The sequence below is a fragment of the Monodon monoceros genome, unplaced genomic scaffold, assembly GCF_005190385.1.
Source record: "Monodon monoceros isolate NGI ecotype Baffin Bay Population unplaced genomic scaffold, NGI_Narwhal_1 Super_Scaffold_2, whole genome shotgun sequence".
NCBI classification, from domain to species: domain Eukaryota; kingdom Metazoa; phylum Chordata; class Mammalia; order Artiodactyla; family Monodontidae; genus Monodon; species Monodon monoceros.
The window spans coordinates 104785320-104811794 of NW_021703776.1; the positions used below are offsets into that span (position 1 = coordinate 104785320).

General features: G+C 46.9%; 2 protein-coding genes across 7 annotated transcripts in view; both read right to left on the reverse strand.

Moving 5' to 3' along the window:
• NCAPG2 (non-SMC condensin II complex subunit G2) overlaps positions 1-10685 on the reverse strand; it is a 61697-nt gene extending 51012 nt beyond the window's left edge. The window contains exons 1-6 of one of the 3 annotated variants that reach the window (XM_029234267.1): positions 10585-10685; positions 8158-8277; positions 6298-6486; positions 5941-6055; positions 3923-4077; positions 2372-2506 (exon numbers count right to left, since the gene is read on the reverse strand). In XM_029234267.1, coding sequence (XP_029090100.1) covers positions 2372-2506; positions 3923-4077; positions 5941-6055; positions 6298-6486; positions 8158-8235 — 672 coding nt within the window. In that variant the 5' untranslated portion in view covers positions 8236-8277; positions 10585-10685. Of the gene's footprint in view, positions 1-2371; positions 2507-3342; positions 3460-3874; positions 4078-5940; positions 6056-6297; positions 6487-8157; positions 8278-10584 lie in introns of those variants that run through there. The other 2 variants (XM_029234270.1, XM_029234268.1) reach the window with 2 other exon arrangements.
• Positions 10686-20102: 9417 nt separating this feature from the next.
• The window catches only part of ESYT2 (extended synaptotagmin 2), a 77286-nt gene continuing 70913 nt past the window's right edge, over positions 20103-26475 (reverse strand). For 2 of the 4 annotated variants that reach the window (XM_029233167.1, XM_029233166.1), the window contains 5 exons: positions 26343-26441; positions 24819-24950; positions 23745-23850; positions 23329-23378; positions 20103-23240 (listed from right to left, as the gene is read on the reverse strand). In XM_029233167.1, the coding sequence (XP_029089000.1) occupies positions 23195-23240; positions 23329-23378; positions 23745-23850; positions 24819-24950; positions 26343-26441 (433 nt within the window). In that variant the 3' untranslated portion in view covers positions 20103-23194. The remainder of the gene's footprint in view (positions 23241-23328; positions 23379-23744; positions 23851-24818; positions 24951-26342; positions 26442-26475) is intronic. The other 2 variants (XM_029233165.1, XM_029233168.1) reach the window with 1 other exon arrangement.

Sequence of the window (26475 nt, forward strand, 5' to 3'; positions counted from 1 at the left end):
AGCCCAGTAGTCAAGTTAAATGATGCATCAGCACTTCACTCTGGCTCTGTCCTGATGTCTCCACAACTTAAAATCAAAGAATGCTTGAAATCTAGCATCTTGGGGTGGGAATGGAACTGAATGTCACTTCATTTCATCTTTTATAAACGACAAAACCGAGGGCTTATGAAGTTAAGAGGCTGAGTATTTGCCAAGGTAGAATCTTCAAATACATATAGTCCCCATATATTATATGTAGTTATAAATGTCATACATATATCATGTAATATTAATTTTTATGCATACTACTAGATTACACATGTGAACCTAAAAAGCAAGATTATATTTACTCTCTACAGGGGGAATAAAATACATCTGCCCAGAGTTTGCCTGTGAAGGGCACCATCACCTTCTCACTGCTACCAGCACACCAGTGTCTGGAGTCCCACAGACGCACAACACACTTTGATACAAAAGGCAGGGTAACCATGCTTGCAACAGGTAAGTTTTTTAAAAAGTATTTACTGGGACTTCCCTGGCAGTCCAGTGGTTAGGACTCTGCGCTCCCAATGCAGGGGGCCCAGGTTCAATCCCTGGTCGGGGAACTAGATCCCACATGCATGCCGCAATTAAAGATCCCACATGTGGCAATGAAGATCCCACCTGTGGCAACTAAGACCCAGTGCAGCCAAATAAATTTTAAAAAAAAGTATTTACTGGAAGTAACTTGCCAGTAGAGTACAGAAGAGATTTATTGTTTACCAAGAATGACTGGAAACTGACATGACCAAATTAATGACTGATTAGGAAGCTAAGTTTAGATACCTTAAATTCAAAAGAGCACATCAATTTAAAAAAAGAGAGAGCTTTAAGACACACACGTGTATATTTATGTCTACACCGGCACATATGTATGTGTGAGACAAGCACACTTCATCCACTGCTATGTATAAGTCAATATAAATAAAGTTTATTTATCTGAATCCACTCGTAACTTCTTTACTCTCCCAAATTTCACAACAACCCTGGGATACTCAGGGCAGAGGCCATGCATCCAGCGTCTTCCCAACAATGATGACGGGAGAGTAGCAAGAGCACAATCAAGGCACTTCCTGTCCTGCAGGCACTAAAAGCTCTATGAATGGCCTCGTGTGCCGCTCAAGGGAATCCTGGGAGAGGGCACCTGCTGTTCCTATTTTACAGAAGGAAATACTCAGATTGAAAGGAGTGTGATCAAGGTCACCACCTACTCAGTGGACAAACAGGGGTCTGAACACAGCCTGTCTGACCCTGAGGGCTGAAGGTCTTGGCCAGTGTGGCCAGTCATCTGGTACAGCCCTTTAACCTCGCCAGCAGAGACTGTGCATGGGGAGTGGGCAAACTGGGGTCAAATCCTTCGCTCCCCTGGCCAGCTGTGAGGGTGAAACCTTGAGCAAACTCTTCATTTAGGGCCCCCCCCCTCCTCTGGGTGGTCCTTCCCCACACATCCTTCGGGGGGGTGACAACTGCCTCCTTTTGCCTCCAATCAGATCTGTCAGGCCACAAGTAATCAGAAGAAGGCTACATTCTATAATAAAAAAATGTGCTTTGCATCCCCGGCATGGAGATACAGTCGATCTACAACAACTACAGAAAACTCCTAAGACAACGGACCAACGTGTCCAAGAGAACCAGAGAAGCCACTCTGCAATTTTTAATCCTCTGGTAGCCACATTAATAAAAGTAAAAAAGATTACATTAACTTTAATAATATATTTATATAGTCCAATATATCCAAAATACCATTTAAATATGTAATAAATATATAAAAATTTTTAGCGAGATATTTAACATTCTTTTCCCGTATTAAGTTTCAAATCCGTGTGTAGTTTTCACTCAAGGCCACAACTGGACTGGCCACATTTCATGAGCCTGTTCAATAGCCACATGTGGGAGTCACCACCAGTGGACAATGTAGCACTGGGCCAGAAGTCTCTCTTTGGATTTATTGGATGGGTAGGAAAAAGAAACCAAGAATACTGTGTGATGATGGGTTTGAGTTATATGCCAATTAACCTGGAATTAGGGCAGAGGGTCAGATCCATGGGGAAGTGCTTGCTCAACCTTATTTTTATTCATTTTTAATTTAAAATGCAATCATGGTTCCCCCAGGATTCCCACAGCCACCTGTTACCTTCTGATTTAATGATGAAATACACAAGGACTTGGAAAACGTTTGCTTAACACTGCCATGCAGTAAAAATGAATTGCAAAAAATACAATAGCTCTTGATAGTTAAGCTGACTCTTTTATTAATACACTGAGCATGATGCAAACAGCAAACACATGAACTTAAGAAAAACTTCCATTAAAAAGCAGTTCACAAACACACCAAAAAAGAAAAACCATTTACCTCTTCTTTTCTGATATAATTAACATTTATGAAGCACTCAAGCAGCATGTCTTTAATTTCTCTACTTTCCTCCAAATCATAATCAAAGCAATATAAAGCTTGATGGATACGCCATAGCCGACAGATGTCTGCACCCTGGGAATGACATGAAAAGAAAAACGTCTGAGTTTTTTTTTATAAAGGGTAAGGTCACATTTCAAAATAACTATGAGACTATTTTATATCATCAAAAAAAGAAATAATGACAAGAGAAAACATCTTGAAATTTGCAAATGGAGCTCTAGAGAACATTTTCTTAAAACCTAGGCAAAAGCAAGCAGAGACGTCGATAGACAGTGCTGCTCGCCAGTTTTGTGCAACGAGGATGAGTCTATGCTGACCAGTGTGGAGCATCAGCCACGGCCGGCTATGGAGCAACTGACATGGGACTGGTGCCACCGAGGAAACAAAGCTTTAACTTTCTTAACTTGAAATGTAAATGGCCCTGTGTGGCTAGCGGCTACTGTGGTAAAGGCACAGGTGTAGAACATAAGGAAGACGTTAAATAGAGTCTTGATTTAAAAGCTGAACAAAAAGGGCAGTGAAAATGGATTTTAAAAAGGCAAACCAGTGATGGCTTAAGGCTAAGTTCTGACACAAACCAGGATTTTTCAAATCACTCCTATGGCCAGCAGAGAAAGTCAGAGCACTAGCTGAGGACATAGCCAAAAATGTTCTTTTCTGCCATATAACTGACTGCTCCTGGGAGACCACAGTGAGACGGACTCTCCCACGGGTGGTAAGAACGTGACCAGCTGCGAGCTTTACAGAAAGCTGTTGGCAATGTGTACCAAGAGCTCCAAGTTCAAAGCCACTGACCTACAAATTTCACTCTGTAGGTACCTTTGTAGGAACCTGTGACAAGTAAGTAAAGATGTGAGGGGGGCGGTCAAAGAGAAATCCCCAAAGATCCCTAGAATCACAAGGGTCACCTTGGCTGTGGGATTATGGACGATTTTTCTCTTCCTCATTTTCCCTCTTCTTCATTTGCCCAATTTTCTAAGATGAACATAAGTATCTGCCGTTGTTTGATCAGGGAAAAATACTGCTCTTTTTCTGGATTTCTGAATTGTATACCAAAGACTGAAGGATGAGAAACAGCCCAAGTTACACTCGACCCTCACCATGCCCTTTGTTGGCCCCGCCGAAGCTTCCTCAGGCCTGGGCTGCAGTCCACAGCCCCACCCTGGCTGCCCTCCTGCCCAGCGCCCCCTCAGGTCTGCAGGCCCTCCCTGACCACCCCACCCCCTTCTGTCCTTCCCTGAGCAATTCCCACCATGGGGACAGCCTCTCAAAGGCCACATACCGAGGAAGACGGGGAGAAAGCCTGCGTACGACCACACGTGGAGCCTCTGCCCACCCTCGACTGCCCACCTCTGAATATCCTCCAGTGCAAAACCCTAACTGAAAGCCACTGGGCCAGGCCTCTCGCAAGCAAACACAATTACTAACTGGTATAAACACCTGCACTTTCAAGTAACACGCAGCATGTACTTTAGAAAGCAAACACACTGTTTTCGTCTTGAGACTTCTCCTCAGCAGCATGACGAAAGCAGTCTTCCCCATGTCCTCCTTGGCAGGAAGGCCTCTCTCCCACCACATCACACACAGATCCTGGATGGAGCCCTGTAGCTCTCGTTCAGACTCAGGTAGCGCATACAAAATACCTACAATGGAGCAGTCATTGCGCGATGAGTAAAGTGAACCAGTGTTAGGCCATATTCAGCTGTGTAGAGCACTATGACTTAAAAGGTTTGCCAAGCAAATATTAGCTTATGTTTAACTTGCCAAAGATTTGTACACATTAGTTATGGGAAACAAATGGTGTTAATTATAAAATTGTTTTCCACTGTTATAAAAGCAGACCCAGGGCTTCCCTGGTGGTGCAGTGGTTGGGTCCTGCCGATGCAGGGGACGCAGGTTCGTGCCCCGGTGTGGGAAGATCCCACATGCCGCAGAGCGGCTGGGCCTGTGAGCCATGGCTGCTGAGCCTGCGCGTCCGGAGCCTGTGCTCCGCCACAGGAGAGGCCACAGCAGCGAGAGGCCTACGTACCACAAAAAAAAAAAAAAAAAAAGCAGACCCAGTAGAACCGAGAATTTTAGAACTGGAAGACCCAGAGAGGGCCTATTGTCCAAACTCCTAATCTACAAGAGGCAGACGCTGGGCTCCAAATCTGAGTGTAGAGACGCCCAGGGCAACGCTCAGCAGTAGTAACCAGCAACACACTACAACCATCCCTCAGTCTGTTGGCCTCAAGTTCTGGCTCACTGGTGAAAAACAGTAAAAGCAACTATTATAACGAATACAAAAGCTATAGTACTGTTACTAACAGAAGAGCTCAAGAACTAATTTAAAATACTGATAATGTGCTCATAACTGTAATCCACAGACATCCGAATGCCATTACTCTGATGTAAAATTCCTGAATTAATGGGGATTTTTTTTTTTTTTGCGGGACACGGGCCTCTCACTGCTACGGCCTCTCCCTCTGTGGAGCACAGGTTCCGGACGCGCAGGCCCAGCGGCCATGGCCCATGGGCCCAGCCGCTCCGCAGCACGCGGGATCCTCCCGGACCGGGGCACAAACCCACGTCCCCTGCATCGGCAGGCGGACTCCCAACCACTGCGCCACCAGAGAAGCCCAAGGGATTGATGCACAATATTAGCACTCATCATTTTATAAAGCATGTAGGGAGACTGAAGATAAATTGGTGGTAACACCCACAAGCATTTGGGAGCTACTTTCATACTGGTTAGGGTAACTTCTTAATAAGACACATTATTTCAACACAAGAATTCTTAATAAAACAGCATACTAAACAGATATATAAACCAAGTGGTGCTGAGAATCTGTCACATGGAACTAATCAGATTCACACAGTGGAGGTGAGGGTACTTGGGATATTTTTCTTAAAGAACGTTACTAAAAGTTACTTTTGCATCTTTTATATCTATAATTTTACACATATAATATTACAAAATCAGATCTTCTCATTAATTCAGACTAGTGTTCCCACTAAACTAATAACTACAATTTTACACTTTAGTTAAAATTTGAAAAGTACCATGATATAAATATTAGTATAGTAAAACTCCCCTAAGAGTCAATAATTATTCCTCAGGTCATGTTCATAACATACTTAAAGAAAGAAATGCAATGTCATAAATGCTGGGCTAACTTGAAATGTCCGGCAGTAATCACTAGCTGAGAAATTTATAATCAGACTGCTTCCCCTTTATCAGCTCTTATCCTTGGTCCTGAAGGTCAAATAAGACATCTCTAAAAGCCCCTAAACAGCAGTCAGTTGCTCAGTAACGCACATTTTCACCATGTGAAACATTTATATGTGGCTTACACTAAATACTCAGGATAGCGCCTAAAAGAATGCTCTTTTGCTCATTTTTTTTTAGCTGAAGTACAAGAGCTTGACTGCAAAGTTCTGCTTCTCCGCTGCTGAGGGGTCCCTTGTACCAAGTGTCACTCAGACACCGCTCATACACACGCCACATTGTAGCTGAGTCAACTTACCATTTAATATAACAGCACACTCCAGTAAGGCTTCATAATTCTCACTTTCATTTATAACAGACACAGAAGCAAGAATCACAGATGTAATTGCATGAATTATTTCTATGTTTTTTTTCTATAAATGAAAAAACATCAGAGTACAAGTAAATTAAAATCAACTTAAAATTTAATTTTTAAATGTAAAAGAAAATCAAGCCACATTTGACACTTATTCTAAAAAGTGAATTAAAGCTGAACTTCTGATATTCTTGACTTCTACCTTTAAATTTTTCCTTAACTTAAAATTCAATTATACACAAAAAACAATTATTGTTTAACAAAGAAAAAGGAAATTGATTTTTGAAAGACCAGTGCTACCATTTTTGACCCCTGCTCTGTTTCCATACTGCCTTCACCGGGGGCTTCCACTGGCTGCCACCCGTCCACCGGGCTCTCCACCAACACATCTGTTAATAAATTCTTGAGTCTTTGCCATAGCTCTTCTTTCTGTTTCCTTGACAATTCATCTAGCAATTCACTTAAGTTGAAAGGGTCAGAAGCATCTTTCTGCAAAATAAATAGCAACTGTTACATTCCAAATGCAAAAAATTAGTTCTAGCCTTGGCGAAAAATTTATGCACTAACTTAGTTACAAGTTCAAGAGTTTGGCTGTAGTTTTCACGAAAAGTTTATGCACTAACTTAGTTACAAGTTCAAGAGTTTGGCTGCGGTTTTCACAAAGTCCATTCTTAAAAGGGAAAAGCAAAGGGGTTATCAGGCAGAAAGTAGCAGATTCCTCCTCCCCGCAGTCAGTCCTGCTAAAGTAATCTTCACCCACTTAGCAAAAACCCTCCCTGAAATCAATCCATCCAGATGTCTACCATCTCCAGGTCTATAATTAGGTTACAAAAGTGTGCTAGCGCTAAAGTAATAACAAAAGCAACAACGATAATAATGCATCCACGCCAAGGACTGCATGCTGAGTTTCTGGTCTCCAACCTAACCTGGGCCATGACTTTGTCCCTGAATCCAATCTGGTACAATCTGAGCACCGAAATGGCGACAGTAAGGGATAGTAACACTTTGAATAAGATAAGAATCAACGAGGCCATACTGATAATAGCAATGAATAAATACAGAAGCAATATGAGATTGGGAAATCACAATTTTGTAGCTATCATAGTAATAATCGATTCAGGCAAGAATCGTCAACTACTTCTACCCAGTGAGGAGGTCGTAACACCACTCATGTACGCAGTTCCTCCAAAACGCATAAACAAACTTAACCACATCAGCAAACAAGGGTAAAGGAAGGACAGACCACAGAACTGCTGCCTGCACTTCTCAAGACCCTCAGTCATGAAAAGGGATGCTGTGAAACTCTCTGGATTAAAGAGACCAGCAAGTCAGACAGTGGAGCACAGAGCGTGATACGGGACTGGGCAAAAAGACCCGCAAACACCCTGCAGGTGACCGTCCAGCTCCCTCTTTGAAGGTTTTACTGTGACTCTATGGGAGAGTGTCTATGTTCTAGGAAAACCCAGGGAAATACTGAGGGATAATGAGACATGGCCTGCAACTGACTCTCCAATGATGCAAAAAGAATACGGGAAGACTAAGAACGCTGGAGAGGAGGGGCAGGTGGAACTGGCAGGGCTCCTCACTAGGCAAGGGGCGGGGCAGCCCCCCAGGGCCCTCCAAGGCCACTTCTCCATCCTAATCCTACCAGCCTCCTCTGCTCACCCGAGCTGCTCAAGGGTCTCTGTCTTTCCCTTTTGTCCAGAATTCTCTCCCCAAGTCTCCACGCAGCCCATTCGGATCCCTGATAAAACTACCCTGACCCTCCCCATCCTTGTCCCAGCTTAGCCCTTACCCTGCTCTAGTTTCACGCCTGAATCCACCACAACCCGGGAGATAACCAAGGACAAAAAGGATGTCTTCCTCACTGTGCCACGCACGTAGCAAGAGGTCAGTAAAGACTTAAGTAATTAGAAGCACACTGCACTACACCACTTAGCATCCTTACAGCAACCCTCTTAAAAGAAAGGAGGGAATACCATTTGGGAGTAGTTGCCCATCAGCAGGTCTATTTGAGTATAGTTTTGTGTTACTTTTTTAAATAAACCTTAGACCCTACGGATTCACTGAGATGACTATATTTCATTTGTGGATATAATGATTTTAGGAAAATGTCTTACATTAAGTCACAAACACAATAAAGCTAAACATAAAACTTACATCAAGTTGAATGAATTGCAAAAATTCTCCAATCAGCTCCTTAGACACTGCTTGTACAAATGTCTCACGTTTTTCCATGGCAGATCAAACTGTTTTTCATGTGGCATTTATTCTGTAACCCTAGTAAAAAACACAATCATATTGAAACTCGCATTTGCAAATATACCTTTTCCTACAAGATGTAATTTGGTACATTAGTTAGTATCCAAAACTGCAAGAAAATCCCTGTACCACCTATGATAGACAGCTTCTAACAATATTCTGACATAAACAAGTTATAATATCTAAAAAATAACTTCCCTACCAAGGGAGAAAGGGGAGGGAGGGATAAACTGGGAGACTGGGATTGATAATATACACACTACTATGTATAAAACAAATAACTAACAAGGACCTGCTGTAGAGCACAGGGAACTCTACTCGGTGCTCTGTAATGACCTACATGGGAAAAGAACCTAAAAAAGAGTGGACATATATACATGTATAACTGGTTCACTTTGCTGTACAGCAGAAACTAACACAACATGGTAAATCAACTCTACTCCAATAAAAATTAATTTAAAATAAAAATAACTTCCATGTTTTCTTTACTGAGAATAGTATCAACACAACATCATGTTTCCTTCGAATGTTAACGAAGTTCTCAACCAAGGAAAGAGAAACCCGACAGCTCTAGGAGGCTCACCTCCTCCCCCTTTTCAGCACCTTCGCAACATGCTCCTTCAGGTCTGAGTCAGCTCAGAACAGACCAAGGCCAGCTGCTAAATCCTGAAGACGCTCCTTCCTAAAGCACCATTCCTCCATCAAGAAAATCCCTGTCACAGTCACACTGTTACGCAGAGTGCGGCCCTGGGCTCACCTGGGAGCTTGTTAGGGTGTGTGCACCAGGTGCTCCCAACGACAGCACCCTCCTCCCCACCCCTGCGGGACGAGAGCTCAGGGACTGTGTGCAACCTCCCTCCCTGCCCGTGTTTCCTCTAACAAATCCTATTTTCCATTTACACCACCTAGTGCTAGCAGTGCCCGGTTTGAAAGACATCAGCCCAATGAAGTAATAGCAAAATGATGGAACATACATGTAACAGGACGCTCACTTTAAAAATAAGTGAAAACCTCCTGCAGTCATAAGGAGAGCAATATGGAAAATTACTGGTACCAACGGCAATAATTATGGGGATAGAGTCATCTTAAATACAGAACCCCAAGATCTTAGCATTTAAATTAAACCAACAAGGATAGAAAATAGCTTCTCCACATAAGTACCACTGAAGTGTGGCAACCTCACCCCTCAACTCAGATGCCTGAGCTATGAGCATAACTTGTGACTGGCTAAGCGGGCAGGAGGGCCACCAGCAACAAGCCTGATGAGTGATAATGGCCAGTGCCAATTCAAGAGTTTAAATAAACAATATTCCAAAAAGGTGCGATCAACTGCATGGAATCATATACCTTAAACTGGGGACCCTGCTTGATTTTTTGTGATTCTGCTAACTTTTCTGGTTTGCTCTACTTCCAAGTGTAATTCTTCGCATGTTGGTCTTAACCACAGTAATCCACTGCCACTAGACTACCAGACTTATTGTCACACTCCCCACCGTCTCTCTGACTGTAGTTCTTCAAGGGTTACTAATTTCTTAACTTACGCGCAGTCTCTCTCTCTCAAAGTGACGCGCTACTATGTGCACAAGACCTCACCCTTCCAGCCAGAGCTTCCTTCTAGGTGAGAGATCACCCCAGCACGCAGCTGCCGTCCCCATGGCACTGTGCTCTTCGCACAGGAGGTCTGGCACTGAATTAAGATGAGCATTAAAAAGAGATCCCTGTCACACTGTCACCATGGAAAACCCTCGTCACCTGGAGCAAACCATTCATCTCAGACGTAGGAGAGATACTTGAGGACGGGTCTCCCAGAGCACGGAGGCTCAGGGAACTGAGGTCAGTCCCAGGTCCAGGCTGGGGGTCCTGTCTGGGGTCAGTCGCGGGTCCAGGACTGGGGGTCCTGTCCGGTGTCAGCCCTCGGTTCAGGGCTCAGGGGGTCCTGTGTGGGGTCAGTCGCGGGTCCAGGACTGGGGGTCCTGTCCGGTGTCAGCCCTTGGTCCAGGGCTCGGGGAGGTCAGTCCCAGGTCCAGGACTCAGGGGGTCCCATACGGGGTCAGTTCCCAGCCCAGGCTGGGGGTCCTGTCCAGTGTCAGGCCCGGGTCCAGGCTGGATATCCTCTAAATTCAGTCCTGGAGGGAAGGCGCGGAGTGTGGCGCGCTCCCGGTCCCGGTGCCCACCTCCTCGGCCACCTCAGAGCCGCCAGCCGGGCCGCGGGCTCAGATCACGGCCCATGCGGAGGCTGTGGTGCTAGGGGCCCGACCTGCCCGACCCCGCTGTTTCCCGGGCCCCTGCCCCCAGCCCTTCGCGGGCCGGCACCGCGGCGCTCACCTCGTCCCCGAGACCCGCAGTTTCCCGCGCTCGGACCAGATTCAAACCCGCGCGCCGGCGCCCTCGACGCGCTCCGCCAGCCCGCGCGTCATCACGCGCCGCTCTCGCGAGAACTGGAAGCGTCTGGGCGGGGCCTCCGGAGGGCGTGCGCCCCCGCTTCCCAGTGCGCGCCCGAGCCCCACCCCGCCCGCAGCCCCTCCCCCAAGGCCCACCACTCCCGGGCCCGTGCCCGGGCCCCGCCTGTTCCACGCGAGCTCGGATCCTGACATTTTTTAGCCTGACATCAAAATTTGTCTTGCCTTAAATGACTGAAATGGATGCAATCTCTGACATAAAGATTGACTCAAAATAAAACTGTGACATCATCCTTTGTATATATCAAGTGATGTCTGAATTCTCTAGCAACTGGACAACGAGTGTTCGTGAACGCATATGTCAATTCCACGTTTCCCACATAATTCTGTCCTAACGTAGCATCTGCTTTTGCTGCGCAGCTTCTATGGACCATGTCTCCAGCAAATATATATATATATATATATATATATATATATATATAAATACATATACGTATATACAGATACATATTTAATATCTCGCGACCAAAATGCTCTAGATTCGCACTTTTATTAATTAGGGATACAAATAGATCAAAGCCATATAAACTGATTATAAATTTGATATGTACTTATCAAATATAAAACTAAAATTTTGTTGAAACACACCTCTTAATGCTATGGTTAAGACTATTTTTTCAATCAATTTATGTTTCTAAGAATAACTATTCTATTCTGATTTTTTTAATAGATGTAAATACTGAGAAAACTTGTTCACACCAAAAAAAGCAGACAGAAATGAAAAAAAAATTAATAGCAATGTACCTTATTCCTTGAATGTATTTTAATAAAATGCCAAAAATCACATACTGATCTATCATCAATTTCTTTGAATTTAACTTGTATCAGCTAATAACTTGACTGGGCTTTCCTTCAATTTTTGTTCAAAAACTTGGAAACCACCTGAATTTCAAAAAGAATTTTTATCCAGTCACTTAAAATCACTTCTCGGTTTCCAAAAAACCTTTAGCCAGATACATTGAATTACTATTAATTATATCAGTTACTCTTTTATTTCAAGGCACTTTTGCCAATACAATTTTTTTTAAATAAAATCTTCTATTGCTTGCTTTATGTTTCTCCCACACCTTGAAGAGCTGCAGATTGCACTCACTCAGTTTATGGAAACAATCTGATCCATAAATCCAGGCCTCACCGTTAAGCCAATCAGCCAAATCGGAATGAACTGTGTTGGAAAAGCCTCGGGAACTGTTTATAAACTACTGAGGAATACAGAATGCATCTCTAAGATGGGGGCCATGGGCCCACACGGACACCAGGGTCAAGCAACAAAGGCCCCAGGCTCACCCCAGGCCTGTCCTCCACCTGGAGTCAGGGCCTGGAGGAAGACTGTCCCCAGGGGTCCAGCGTGAGCCCATCACCCCGCGTCCTGAGGCTTTGGGCTTTGCTGTGAGGGCCTGGCTGTGATGCAGGTGCCCTGGGCCCCTGCCCTGTTCAAGCCGGCCACCACGCAAAGCTGCAGCCCACCTCCCAGCCCCGGTCCCCATGAGACCCCGTGCTAGCCCTTCTCCACCCACCCCAACGTCAGAAATCCTTCCGCTGTGCCCTGGAACCCCCAGGCCCTCGCCAGCAAAACCCTGTCCCCTCCTGCCCAGCCGCTCTCTGTGAGGATGCAGCCCTGCAGCTGCCTTCCCTCAGGCTGGAACCTTCCGGAGGGGATTCTGGACTAACTGGCGGTCTGGGGAGGGGGAGGGTGGTCACCGCCGGCCCGGTACAGTGCTGTCCAATGGCAAAATGACGGGAGCCACAGCTGCAGCTGTGACCCCAGGGACCTCACTAGCAAAAATGAAAACAAACAGGTGAAATGAACTTGATCACGTGCCTCATTAAACCCATGAGATCAAAAATACTGTCATTACAACAACATGAAAGCAGAGCCTTTGGGGTGGTCCTGGTCTGTCAGGAAGCTTGCGGCAGTGAGGCCGGAGGGCCCCACCGGGCGCGTGGAGAGGCCGGCCGTGTCCCCGGGCGGTTAGCGCGCCCCTCCGCCTCCCCGCACCCCGCCGCCTTTCCTCGCAGCCCCGGCTCCCCGAATGCCACGCCCCAGCTCAGGCCCCCCTCTTCACTCTGGAGCCGGTCACCCCGTCCTAGGCGTCCACTCCCGCCTCGGAACCCACAGCTGCCTGCACGCGCGACGGGCTGCGGGCGCTCACGCCCTCCCGGGCGCCGAACCTGCTCCCTTTCCTCCCTTTTTCCATCCCCGTGTCCACTCTTCCGTGGTCCTGTCTCCTGGGTAGAAAGGGATAAAACAAGGCGGTTCTGAAGCCACAGCCCAAAGGGGGCGGGCTCAGGGCTAAAGAGGAGGCACGTGCAGAAATACGTCCTTCTTTCTGTGATTTTATACTGTACTGTCTCTGTCACTAAAAGTTTGAGGTTGGGAAACGTGGATGTATTTGAACAACAGTGAAAGAAAAAGCAGAAGCAACTGGAAGCCGGATGCCCACCCTTGCCCTACCCTGGGGACTGGGCCCCAGACTGAGAGACCCGAGTGAAACACCGGGGAGGGGGGGAAGGGTGAAGACGGCGCCCCTCTGTAGGCGCCATTTGCACGCCCACCTGCCGTGATGACCTTGGGAAGATGAGGGGAAAGGGGAGCTGTCCGCCTTCATCTTCCTCCCGGCTCTGGGCACGGGGCAGCTCTTCCCGGGGAGACCACCGCAGAGCTGGGTGGGGTCTCCTGCATGGGTAACTCAGAGGACAGCGAGATAGATGGCCCAAGCAAAGCATGCTCAGCCAAGCTGCAGTTTGGAATTTAGTGAGCTGCTTATGAGACCATGAACCTATACCTGTGCAGACCAATTAAGTCAGACGACTGGGGGACACAGCGAGCATTAGTGTTTTTTACTAGTATTAGGATCCCCAGGTGATCCTATGTGCAGGTTAGAAGTCGATCGCAGAAAAGATGGAGAGAGAGGAAACCTGAGTGGCACGAGCATAGAGCCGATAGTGCTGAGCGCACAGTGAGCGAGCATGCCCTGGGTGGGGGAAGGCACCCTGCCAGCACCCTTCCCAGCCAGACGTCCAACACAGGACGTGATCACTGTGCCCTCAAAGTGCACCAGCACCGCCGAAACTGAACACAACCCAACGTCCACCAACAGACAAATGGGCAAACAAGACGGGTCCATCCAGACAGCAGAATACTCGTCAGCCTTAGAGGGAACGAAGTTCTGCCAACGGCTACAACGTGGATGAGCTTGAAGACACGATGCCCAGTGAGAGAAGCAGACACAGAAGGCTACACAGAGTGATTGCATTCGTACAAAATGTCCGGAACAGGCAGATCCACAGACAGAAGGTAGGTTAGGGGTTGCCAGGGGCTGACAGATACGGGGGTGACTGCTAGTGGGTGCAGGGTTCCTTCTGGGTGATGAAAATGAACTGAGATCAGACAGTGGTAATGGTTGCACACAACCTCATGAACATACTAAAAACCAGTGAACTGTACACTTTAAAAGGGTAAATTTTATAGCATACGAATTGCATCTCAATAAAGCTGTTATAAACAAATTTCACCAGCGTGAGTACCAACACAGATATGCCAGGCTGGGGATTTGAATCCGAGTTAACTGGGGTGGGAAAGCAGGGCTGGTGTGGGAATATCTGCACAGCCCACATCCCTGGGCAGCGCTCACGGGCAGCAGGACGTTGAGGAAGCCTCCGGAAGGGAGCCGCACCCGGCAACAGTAGTTCTCACCCCAGAGTCACACCACAATCACCCTGGAGTCCTTGACACCCAGCCTGGGCCTCCCCAGACCAGCCCGCTCAGGCTCTCTGGAGGTGGGGACAGGTCCCGCGTGCACCCAGGGGACCAGGGGAGAGTGTTGAGAAGGCAGGAATACGAGCTGGCCCCAAGGCCACTGTGGATCTGCCTGTTCTGGACATTTCCTAGGAATCACATGCTATGTGGCATTTTGTGTCTGCTTCTCTCACTGCACAGCAGATGCACGGGGTGGCCAGTTCCCGGGAGGTGGGAAAGGGGCCCCTGAGCACTGCTGTTCCTGCGGGGGCTCCTCCATGTGTCACTCACGCTCAGCTAAATCTGCCAGCAATTTCTATGAAATACTTTACCCGGACCCCTTAGTCAGGAGCAGAGCCCTCTACATAGCATTTTGTCTGCATGAAAGTGAAGATTGCCTTTCACAGCCTTTTCCAGGAATACACATGTTAAGAGCACCTATAGTAAACGGCTCAGAGGTTAGTCTTGTCTTATCCAAATTAACATTAACTATCTATCTTGTTAAATCACTTTATACCTTATACTCTGTTTATCTTATTTCTATTGGATATTTTCCTACAAGTCCATTTGTGAAAGAGTAAAGAAACTGTAATTATTGGCTGCTACTGAAAAATTAAATTCAAGGGATGGTCTAAATATTTTTGTGATATTGAGATAGTTTAGTAAAATAATAACTGAAGTAATGGGCCATCAACCCATTTAATCTTATAAGAATAATTCTACGGCAAGTATTTTGTTGTGTTTTGATTTGGCTATACCTCTAGTTTAGAAGAAGCCTCCTTATTTGGCAAGTTTGTCATCCTGAGATGCCTGTAAAACACGCTGGTGGGGCTTACCTGGCTCTGGCAATTAGCTACGAGATCCTGGGCAAATCATTTTCCTTGAGAGCCTGGCTCCTCGCCTGGAAAATGGGAGGCAGAGCTGTAACAACTAGAAGCTCCTTCTGGCTCTAAAATACACGCAGAAATGAATGAAATGGCTCCTTACGGAAACCTTTAAAAGCCGCAAGGCATCACAGTGGTGGCAGCGCCACCTGGTGGGACCAAGGCTTCTGAGGGAGAGGAGGCGTCAGTCACCAGCCCGAGGCTGTCAGGTGACTCCTTTCTCGCAGGATGACACAGACATGAGTGCTGTGGGTTACGATGCGCAGTGAGTACATGCTTCTGCTCACTTCCCCTGCTCCTAGCAGCTATGGGAGATAGGATGCAAACCGACAAAACCGAAAATGCATCTCTGTGCCAGTGAAGCATAAATGGTTCGAACACGAATGCAGAACAAGGTCCTGAGGCCACAAGGGTGCAGGCCACGGACAGGCAGGTGCAGCGAGTGAGGTTCCTCGGGCAAGTGGGCTGGGCATGCCCCACGGAGGACCGAGACCAGGTCTGGGCTGTCTGCTTGCAGCCAAGGGCCAGGCAGACCCACCCGCCCAGGAAAAGAAGCAGAAAGGCTCAAAACCCAGTGCCTCTGGCACAGGAGCCACAAACCCAGACACAGCTCCCGACCAGCAGCCACGTCAAGTCCCTCTCTCATTTGGTCGCAGGAACTGCTATCTCAAAATCTCAACTCTCCCCATGGAGTGGGGTCTCAGAACATCCTTTACGACTTGCTCTGGACCAGGGGCCAGGAGGGCAAAGACAGGGGCAAGGGGATGAGCTCAATCTCCCCGCAAAGAATCAATGTCGTGTAGACATCTTCTCTGACCTCAGTGCAATTAAATTCATAACCAACACCAAAAAGGGGGGGTGGGGCATCATGCTTTGAAACTTATTCCTTGAGTTCTACGTAACTCAAGGAATAAAGAGTAAATCTCCATAGAAATTAGAACATGCCTAGATCTAGATGAAAGTGTGTACTTACCAAAACTTGGGAGGTGAGGCTGGAGCAGGATGTAGGGTAAAATTTCTAGCCTTAAATGAACGTAATTGTTTTAAAAGAAAGATGAAGGGCTTCCCTGGTGGCGCAGTGGTTGGGAGTCCGCCTGCCGATCCAGGGGACGCGGGTTCGTGCCCTGGTCCGGGAGGATCCCACGTGCCGCGGAGTGGCTGGGCCCGTGGGCCGTGGCTGCTGGGCCTTCGCATCCGGAGCCTGTGCTCCGCGGCGGGAGAGGCCATGGCAGTGAGAGGCCCGCGTACCGCAAAAAATAAATAAATAAAAATAAAAAATAAGAAAGCTGGAAAATAAGTTTGATGTTCAACTCTGTAAACCAAAGAAGACAGAAAAGGAGGCAAGAGCAGAATTTAATACAAAAACAAAACAATTGATATAATAAAATAATAAGCAAGGTCTTTACAAAACTAGTAAGATAAGTGGATTTCTAGCAAGTCTAATCAAGAAAAAAGTAGAAGGTACACATAAACAATGTCAGGAAATTAAAAGGAGATGCAGCTACAAATATAATAAAGATATTGAATTCATAAGAAATAGTTTTCCAATAAATTGGAAAGCATGAGGTAGATAATCTTCAAAACTGATTTGATAAGGAATTGAAAATAAACTAATACAAAATGTTAAAATGAATGGGTAATCAAAATCTTCTTAAAAGACATCAGGCTCAGAAATTTTTATAGGTAAATTTCACCAAATTTTTAAGAAACAGATGATCACTGTCTTATGCAAACTGTTTCAGAGACTAGAACAAAAGGAAGAAGTCTCCCTCACAGGCCCACATTCCGAACAACCACATGCACCCAAGCTGCGCCTTAGGCTCTACTTTCAGGGGGATCCAGGCTGAGACCCTGGGCTTGAGAAGATGGTCTTGGAGGAGCTAAACATACACGTGCATACTCACACATACACATGCACACACAGTACATACATGCACACAAGCACATATTCACATGTGCATGCACACACAATACTAGGCACATGTATGCACACTCAACGTGCATATGCAACACACATATTCATGCCCACTCCTGCATGCATGTATGATGCACTTGCTCCAGGTCACGTGGGGCGGGGCGGGTTGAGCGTGGGAGCCTCCATGCTCCCAGCGTGACTGGGAGCCTCGCTCTTAGCCCCTGGGCCACTCCAGGTAGAAACAAGGGGACATCTAACGAGATGTATGGATGCAGAGACATCCGTCCCTTTAGTGGTTCTTACAGGGCAGGTGGGCCAGCAACAGTGAAAAAAGAGAACCTGGGGATACCCACACCCTCCTTCATTCTGAAGGACTCTTGTTGGAGGTGGGGCTCTTCCACCACATTGCATCGTCACACCCATCCTGGCCTCTGTGGTTTCAGGTAAGCAGTCAGCAGTATCTCATCGAGGAATCCTTGTGGGAGATGGTCTAAGATTGACTTTCCACCCTTTGGCTGAAACGTGCCTGGCGTGGGCCTCTCTAAGTTTATCCCACCTGGAGTCCGTTGTTTCTTTAATGTGTAATGTTTTCCATCAAATCCGAGCATGCTTGCCCATCATCTCCTAAATGTAATTTCTGGCCCTGCTTCCCCCTCCCCTCTGGGACTTCACTGTGTGTAAGTTGGTGCCCTGTTCATTCTTCTTCATTCTGTTTTTTTTGTCCTCAGATGAGATCGTCTCAGTGACTCATCTTCAAGTTTGCTGATTCTTCTGTCTGCTCAAATCTACTGTTGAACTTTAGTGAAATGTACATTACACTTACTGTATTTTAAACTCCAGAATTTTTATTTCCTTTTGATAATTTCTGTCTTTATTGCCATTCTCTATTTTGCTGAGAATCATTCTCATACTTTCCGTGAATTCTTTGGACACAGTTTTCTTTGAACATACTTACATAATAGCTGATTTAAGGTCTCCGTCTGCTTACACCTGGGCTTCCTGGGGGCACTTTCCATGACTGCTTTTTCCCCGTGTGTGGCCCATACTATCCTGTTTCTGTGAACGTCTCATGTTCTGTTGTTGTTGAAAACCGAACATTTAAAGTAATACCGTGGCAACACTGTAAGAGCCCTCCCCACAGCTTAGATATTTTTCGCTTAGTAACCTTCTTGGATGAGTCCCCTAAAAGCTATATCCTTTGCTCTGTGCTGCCTCTGAAGTCTCTGCTCAGTTAGCCGACCTGGTCAGCTAGTGACTGGGCAGAGGTCTCTCTAGTACTTTGGACTCATCTCCCAGCAGTATCTGCTGAGGGCTGGTGTGTGTGTGTGCGGGGGGGGGGGGGGGGGGAGTCTGTTTTCACATCCCCTCAGGCGGTTGACACCTCTGCCGCAGCCTCCACCTCCTGCTTGCACGGTGCCTCAACACCAGCTGGAGGTGACAGGTCCGGGCTCACTCGCACGGGCCTTTCCTGGACACATGCACAGCCCTGCACTTGCACATCTTTCTAGAGCCCCAGGAATGCCAGTTTTCCCAAGCCCCTTTTGGACATCAATTTCCCACGTTTTCCTTTAAAATTTTTTGGTCAGCCTCCTGTTGTCCCAACTTGTATCGCCACCCCCGGGACCTGATGTGTTAAACAACTGCCACTGTTTGTTTTCCACATGGTTTCCCCAGGAGCCAGCTGAGCCAAACAGTGGCAGTTCTCTGGGGACGGGGCTCTTGGGAAGCGATGAACCCACCCTGCCCGCTCCCAACAGCTGCAGGTTTTCACTGCTATTGTGGTTCCAGGGCTGCTGTACGCTTTTCTCCATTATATTTTCTAGTCGCTATCAATGTTAGTGTATAAACCACAGAAATTTGTATGTTTTTATAACTGTCCCTTTATTAAATACGTGTTCGATTCAAAAGTTTTCAGATGATTTTCTTAGGTTTTTCACACAGGCAATCTCATATTTGAAAATGACCTTCTTTCCCGATACAAAATTTATAATCTTTTTCTTTCCCTATCGTATTGCCCAGGATTTCCAGATTAACACTAAATACAGACAGACCTCCTGGCTCATTTCCCACTTTTCTGCCTCAATTGTTTCTCAATTATTTCTCAGACTATGGCCTTTGTCTCAATAGGGTGTACTCTTTACTATGTTCACCAGCACCTTTCTCTTTAGCCCGAACTAAGAACTATCAATAGGTGTCCACCTTTCCTTAAATGGAAACTTGTTAGGACAAATTAATGTTAATTAAGGTCTGCCAGGTTTACTCATCCTTTATTCAACTGATACTTATTCACCAACTGTGTGCTAGGAACAGTGATAAACAATTGGAAAAGATTTAAATAACACCCACATAACCTCTGCTTTGGACACTTACAGTCCAGGCGGGAAATGGTTTTAAATAAAGCTAAACTGGGATTATGCTACTGTGATGGTGCGGAGTGAGCTGAGTAACAGGGAGGCTGACGCTAGACTCTTGAGACTCGCCTCAGTCACCCCGACCATCGGCAGGGGATGCCAACAGCAGTGGCACCTCTAGTGGTTCCCCTCCACTTGTTCAAACCAGACCCTCTTTCATTCCTTCTCAGTGCTCTGGTTTTCAAGACTGTTTTTTCTACTCATGATTATCTTTCAGAAGAGCTGTTTTCAAAACTCAGAGTCTGAGGTAGGCAGAGAATAGTCAAATTAAGATGGAAACAAAAGGAGTAATATCAGTGCCCTGAGGTAGTTCTTTTGAAAATGAAAGAATTAACAACTAGCAAATATAAATACTATACTGTAACCACTTTTCAAATTATCTGCTTCCACACTAAAAATTTTACTCCAAAAGACAAAGGAAGAACAAATCACAAGTGAGCTAACAGAAAAGTTTTATTGAATAAACACATGCACTGTCGTGTAAAATTAGCTGAGCGGAAAGGGCATTCTACAATAAACCCTCTGCTGTGTTCCATCCACAGCGGGCCATCCAGCTGGACTGGAGTTAAAGCAACAACCACAATATAAACACACACGCTGATTGCATCTGGCTTCAGTGCTTGACAAAGGAGGGCTGACCTCTGGATGAGGAAGAAACTGTGGTGAATTCAGCTGCAAGGCTCCTTCTGTTTTAACCTGAAGCAACTGCCTCACACTTCCTACTTTAAGGCACAGGATAAGCAACAAAGTAACAATTCAAATTAACCAATGCTAATTTCCCCTCCATTGGTTTGGCTCCAGGTAGAAAAGCTAAAGTTCCCTTTTCCCAGATGAATCAATTATTCAGAACCACCGGCCATGAAGGTTTTGAGAACGGAGTGTCCATCGCCAGGATCCTGGAGCCCGGCCGGAGGTCTGGCCTGATACTGATTCTCAGCTGCCCAACTGGACACAAGAGGTTCCCAAAACACCCATCGGCCATCAAGACAGAATCCTACCTGGGAGGTGTTTCAGTGACCTCAGAGTCATCCCTTTCCTTTCAAAGAGAATGGAGCTGTTTGCTGGGTCTGTGTCCAGCCCCACGATCCACACAGAGGGTGGGCATCATGCTGCTAATTGGCTTTGTTTGGGTTTTGTACCTTTCATGGCATTTATTTTGCCTAATTGCTTAACTGAAGTATTCCACCATGTAAAATACACATTGAACAGGTGAACCACGTGGCTACAAAACCCAAAAGCTGGGGATGTTGGTAGAAATCACTGGTATGCTACATGTCAGTGAGTGTTTCTCCTGTCTTAGAAATATGCCAGGAGCCAGGGGTCCCCAACCCCGGGAAGGAGGACCGGTTAGGAGCCTGGCCTCACAGCAGGAGGCGAGCGGCGGGCGAGCGAGCGAAGCTTCACCTGCCGCTCCCCGTCGCTCCCCATCGCTGGCGTTACCGCCTGAGCCATCTTCCCCCACCCCACCCCCAGTCCATGGAAAAACTGTCTTCCACGAAACCGGTCCCTGGTGCTGAAAAGGCTGGGGACCACTGCCAGAAGCCCTGCAACAAACTTTTTTTTTTTTTTTGGCTGCACTGCATGGTTTGTGCGATCTTAGTTCCCCAGCCAGGGATCGAACCCGGGCCCCTGGCAGTGAGAGCATCGAGTCCTAACCGCTGGACCACCAGGGAATTCCCACAAGAAACCTAATTTTTAAAAAATCTCCAAAGATCTAATATCACGGGCAGGCAACTAGGTTTAGGAATTACCTGTCTTTCTCACGCTGCTGCAGTACCAGAGTTAGGTGTTTCCCGAGCACACACCCCTGAGTGTCACCACGTTCGTAAGGCCCTCCCGTGCTGACAGAGGAGATGGTCTCTGCTGGGGCTTCGGAGAAGCTTCATGACCCAGGAAGCTGCGAGAGCACTGGGTCTGCACGACTGCGTGAGATGTACTGCAAGGCTACAGGCCCCATCACACGCACACCCAGGGTTCAAGGTGTGCGGTGGACACCACTGAAACCCGCCAGAGGGCAGGAGCAGCGGTGGCGTCCACACAGGCACTTGGGCAGGCCGGTCACGCCCAGGAGTCCATGGCGGGGGCCCTAGTGAGGTCTCTGACTGAATCTCACAGCTCTATTTTCCCCGGGATCACTACGTAGCTGTAGGGTGCCCTCTGGCTTAGGAAGTCATTTGCACCACACGTCTCAGAATTCTTAAAGCTCTTTCTGCACACGTGCACCCTGTGCTCGGGGCATGCACAGCTACCGCACGGCTATGGAGCCTCACCTCGTAAGAGGCTTGCGGCCTTTAAGTATCTAAAACATGCTTTTCATAATCTAAGAAGAAGAATATTCCCAAATAAAAGTTGTATAACAATATTCCAATACTGAGGTCAGTCATGGCGTAAAGTGAGGAAACCCAGTAAGGGGTTCCTTACAACCAGCAGCCGCTGTGCCGGAACCCCGGGGCTGCGGTGGTGGCTGGCGCCGGCTCGGGGGCTCTGTCCTCTGTGTGCGTCACGCTGACGATCACGGGCCGGCGTCGGCTCCCACCGCGACTTCCTAGCTACTCACCCCGACCTACCTCACAGCCTCTACGGGGACAACGTGAGTTTGTCTTTCTTTTCGGGCTGAAAAACACTGTAAATTTCACAACAGACTAACTGCTAACATTTAAAATCCGTCTGTATTACATTTCAGGAAGAGTATGATTATGTATCTGCACTGTTTCATGAATAAGTTACAACAAGCAACTAGAAATAAACTTAAGACATTCCATTTTATGTAAGAAATTTCAGATTAGTGCACTATGACTTATGAACCATGACAACTCTCTTAATATTTTATATAACTCAGTTATGTGACATTTTTCCTGATAAGCACTTCAACTGACTTCTCAATAATACATCTTTATATTTATGAAAGTGTAAATACTTTGAATACATTCTTTCATCATTCATAATGGGCACAAATATACTAATATTTACTAATCTTTCAGCTTTTCTTTTTAAAAAGAAACACCAAAAAATAGGTCACTGAGAGCTTTTTCCTGCAGAGACAAAAACGGTTATTTGTCATAAGAATTTAATAAGTTTTAGAAGAAAAAAATATATATATTTCCTTGATCCATTTTCTTCTGAATTCAAACCAGCATGTAGAGATTATAAAAAATAGTCTATTTACACAGCATAGTGCACCTCAGTGATATACAAAACAAAGCAATAAAAAAGCACAACCATATATCGGCTTCCTAGGAGAGACAACTGACATACAGCTTTATGCACACAACGGTTGACCACTATCCTATGCACGCCGAAAAAACTGGTCAAATACTAGAGGAAATTAAACATACAAAACTTAATGCTAATAATGGCCAAATACGCCTAAAACGTCAATGTTTTATAAAACCACTAAGGGACAAGTAACCACTAAGGGACAAGTAACCAAGTACATGAAATTATAAAAAGAGCATGGGTGCGTCTGTGTAGGCTGCGTGTCGGCACGGGGCTGGCGGATACAGCGGGGGCTCCTCGGCCAGCGCAGCCTACGTCACCACGTGGGGCCTCGTCCCATCCTCCGTGAGGTCGTACCTGAGACACAGGAAGACACACGGTCACAGGGGAAGCGCTCCTGAATGGACGCACGGGGCTCTGCGTCTGTCTGTTGGGGGGCACTCACCACTGGGTCCAGCCTTTGGCGAGTTCTTCAGATGCCAGACCGACCAGGACCTGTGGTGAGAAAAGGCCTGCAACAGTGGGTTTCAGGCCTCTCACCATCGCTTCTGATCTTCTCTGGCAACACACACTCCCTCATTTTCAGCCTCTCACTTTTCAACTTTTCTACCCTTATGATCCACCCATGACCTATACGGTCAATTATACCCAAGAGGCCCTTCCTGTATCCAACAGTCTTGACAGGAAGTTATCACAAAGCACCAGGGGGGATAATTCACATTGATACCGGCTCACAAACCACTCACAGCAGCTTAGCTGACGTGGTTTATCCACGTACATAAATCTAGTCTAAAAAGAGTACTCTGGGTTAAGCGTTTAATTTTTACAAAGCGTAGGATTTTTTTTTTTTTTCGAACTTACTTTGCCGAGAAGTCCTTTGTCTTTGGACAGGAAGCCACCGCTGTTCTTCACGGCCACATCCAAGGTTCTCCTCTGCAAGTCCGGCAACGAGACACTGAAATCAAAGCTGAAGTGGAAAACAGAGGATCATCCTTAAATTTCTCCATAATTTTGCTCTGTTTTACCGTAACTAAAAAATGACATTGCTGCTTATGAGACCATTCCAAATGTGATGTTCATTTTTTATTATAAAACTGATCTCTCCTGCTAGATGTTTGGACCTGGCCCTTCAGGAAGACTCAAAGTTTTTTATTTTTCCATTATTCTCCAAACATAAGAGGAGACTGGAATCCTAAACATGCGAAAGGCTGACCCTGTGGCTCCCCCGTGTGGACACAACACCTGACTCCTGGTGTAAAACGTGGGCCATGGTGTGCGACACACTGGGGGGCCCACCAGTCCGCTCCCCCAAGGAGGGTGAGCTCCAAGCCTGCAAGTGAACAGAAGTGGGGTGTCCGAGAAGCAGCCTCACAGAGGAGGGGATCTGCAGGCACCTTCTGGAGGCTGAAACCGGATGCTGCAGAACAAAAGCCTCCAGAAGCGAAGCTGGCAAAGCAGAGGACAAGGTCGGAGGCCTCGTGGGGACGCGGGGACACGTGGACATGGACGGCCTTCCCAAGAGCGAGCAGCCTGAACCCCAGGTTTGCAGGAACTCTTAGAGGCTGCGGCTGAGCCAGACACCCACACCAGGACCGGGTGCCTGCCCATCGGTTTCTCATCTCTGCGTAAATAAAGTCACTGGTGAGAAACCATGATTAAGTGACTAGTAACTGAGTTAATGGATATCAATACCATTCGACTTACTATTTCTCCACATGTGCACAGGCCAAGGCTGGTGGAGTGTGGCCTGAGGATTCAGGATGTGATGCTCAAATGCCTATTTATTTATTTATGTTAACAAGTTTATGACCGCTCTTCGGGAGGCGTTTTTCACTCATGCTCTCACTGGTGTAAATGCCTCCGTCATTCCAAGGCACCACCAGGCCTTCCTTGAGTGGTGAACACAACTGTCTACCCCACTGAGTGGACGCGTACCTCTGATCAAACACGGGGTTCAGCGTTTTCTTTGACACGTGTGTTTTTCTCCTTCCTGACCTCCTCTTGTCTGGTAACAAATACAGGCGGACGTAGGGATCAGAGCCGTCTTCAGAGAAGGCAATGAGATTTCTTATAACACAGACCAGAGAATGCTCAGTATTAGAATCTACCTAAGGTTAGATACCTAATTAGATACCTAATCTATCTAAGGAGCACCGCACTGGAACTTACTACCTGGTTTTACTTGCATCCCGTGACTGCCTCCTTCCCATGTGCACTTCGGTCAGCGGCTCTGCAGAGGTGGCCTCTGCCCCATTTCCTGCGCCCAGGGTTTGGGGGATGTTCTGACCCACAGAGAATCACCTTTCCACACTGCTTCACTGTCCCCTCCCAGTGAGGGGACGCAGCCAGCCTCGCGGGAGACCCCTCCCCGGCTCCTGCTCAGGCCATGGACCCCACCCTCTGCCCTTCGTCCACCCGAACACTTCACAGATGCAGGCCCACCTCCTTCACGCAGCTTCATGCTGCTCTCGTCCTCGGACAACTGGGCCAAACACGCTAGTATTTAATTACAGCCGACCCTTGAACCACGTGGAGGTTAAGGGCTCCAACCCTCCGCATATGTGGTTCCGCATCCTTGGAGTCAACCAACTGCAAATCGTGTAGGGTGGTGGCATTTACTACTGAAAAGCTCCTCGTGTAGGTGGAGCCATGCCGCTCAAACCCACGCTGTTCAAGGGTCAGCTGTCCCTGCAACCACTTCCAATTGTTCACTTGTTGATGGACCGAAAGCCCACGAGGGAGAGTCCTCTGAATCAGACTGCTGCTCCGGAATCTCACATAGTAATTATCTCGGCAGCAGAAACATAGAAGGTGCTCAATAAATAGGTAGTGAAGCGAACTCGACATTTATATAATCATGTTTCTAAACGTTACTAATTTTACTTTCCTGTTTCCACGCCTTTTTATAAGGTCCAAATATTTCTACCACATATCTCCATCACAGCTACTAGTGAGACAATCAAGTCACATAAAGGAAAATAATCAGCGCCACACCATCATCAGTCATCAAACACAAACTGAAGCAACACCGTCACATCACGTTACGTTTACCGAACCGGTACAAACCGTCCTGCTTGTGGGGAAAAGAGCTCGTGGGCTCTTCCCGAACAACTACAGCTATTCCTGTCACTATCCCACAGACTTGCCTGAATTCTCTGAATTGTTATAAATCCACTCCTGGAAATTGAATCCCCAAAAGACACTTCACTAAAAGAAAACTATGCTTATTATCATGTTGTAAACGTTCAACCACAGGGAATGTTTTATGAACTGCAATATGGCAGTTTAAGGGAGTGTTACAAAGCAACCAAAACGGTTAGTAACAGAAAATGTTATGAAACAAGGTTAAGAACCTGAAAACCAGGACTACGGTATCTAACTGCAGTATCGCCTACTTGCTCTCGTCTGTAAATGAAACAAACTGCTGTCCGTGACGCGAGAGCCGAGAGCCCGGCTCACCTGCAGGAGTGCACGACCACCACCAGCTTGTTCCTCTGCGAGCTGTGCCGGACGGTCAGCTGGATCTGCCCCAGCGGGGACTGTCCCAGGGTCGTCCCACTGAGGAAACAGAGCCGAGAGTGAGAGCACTCCT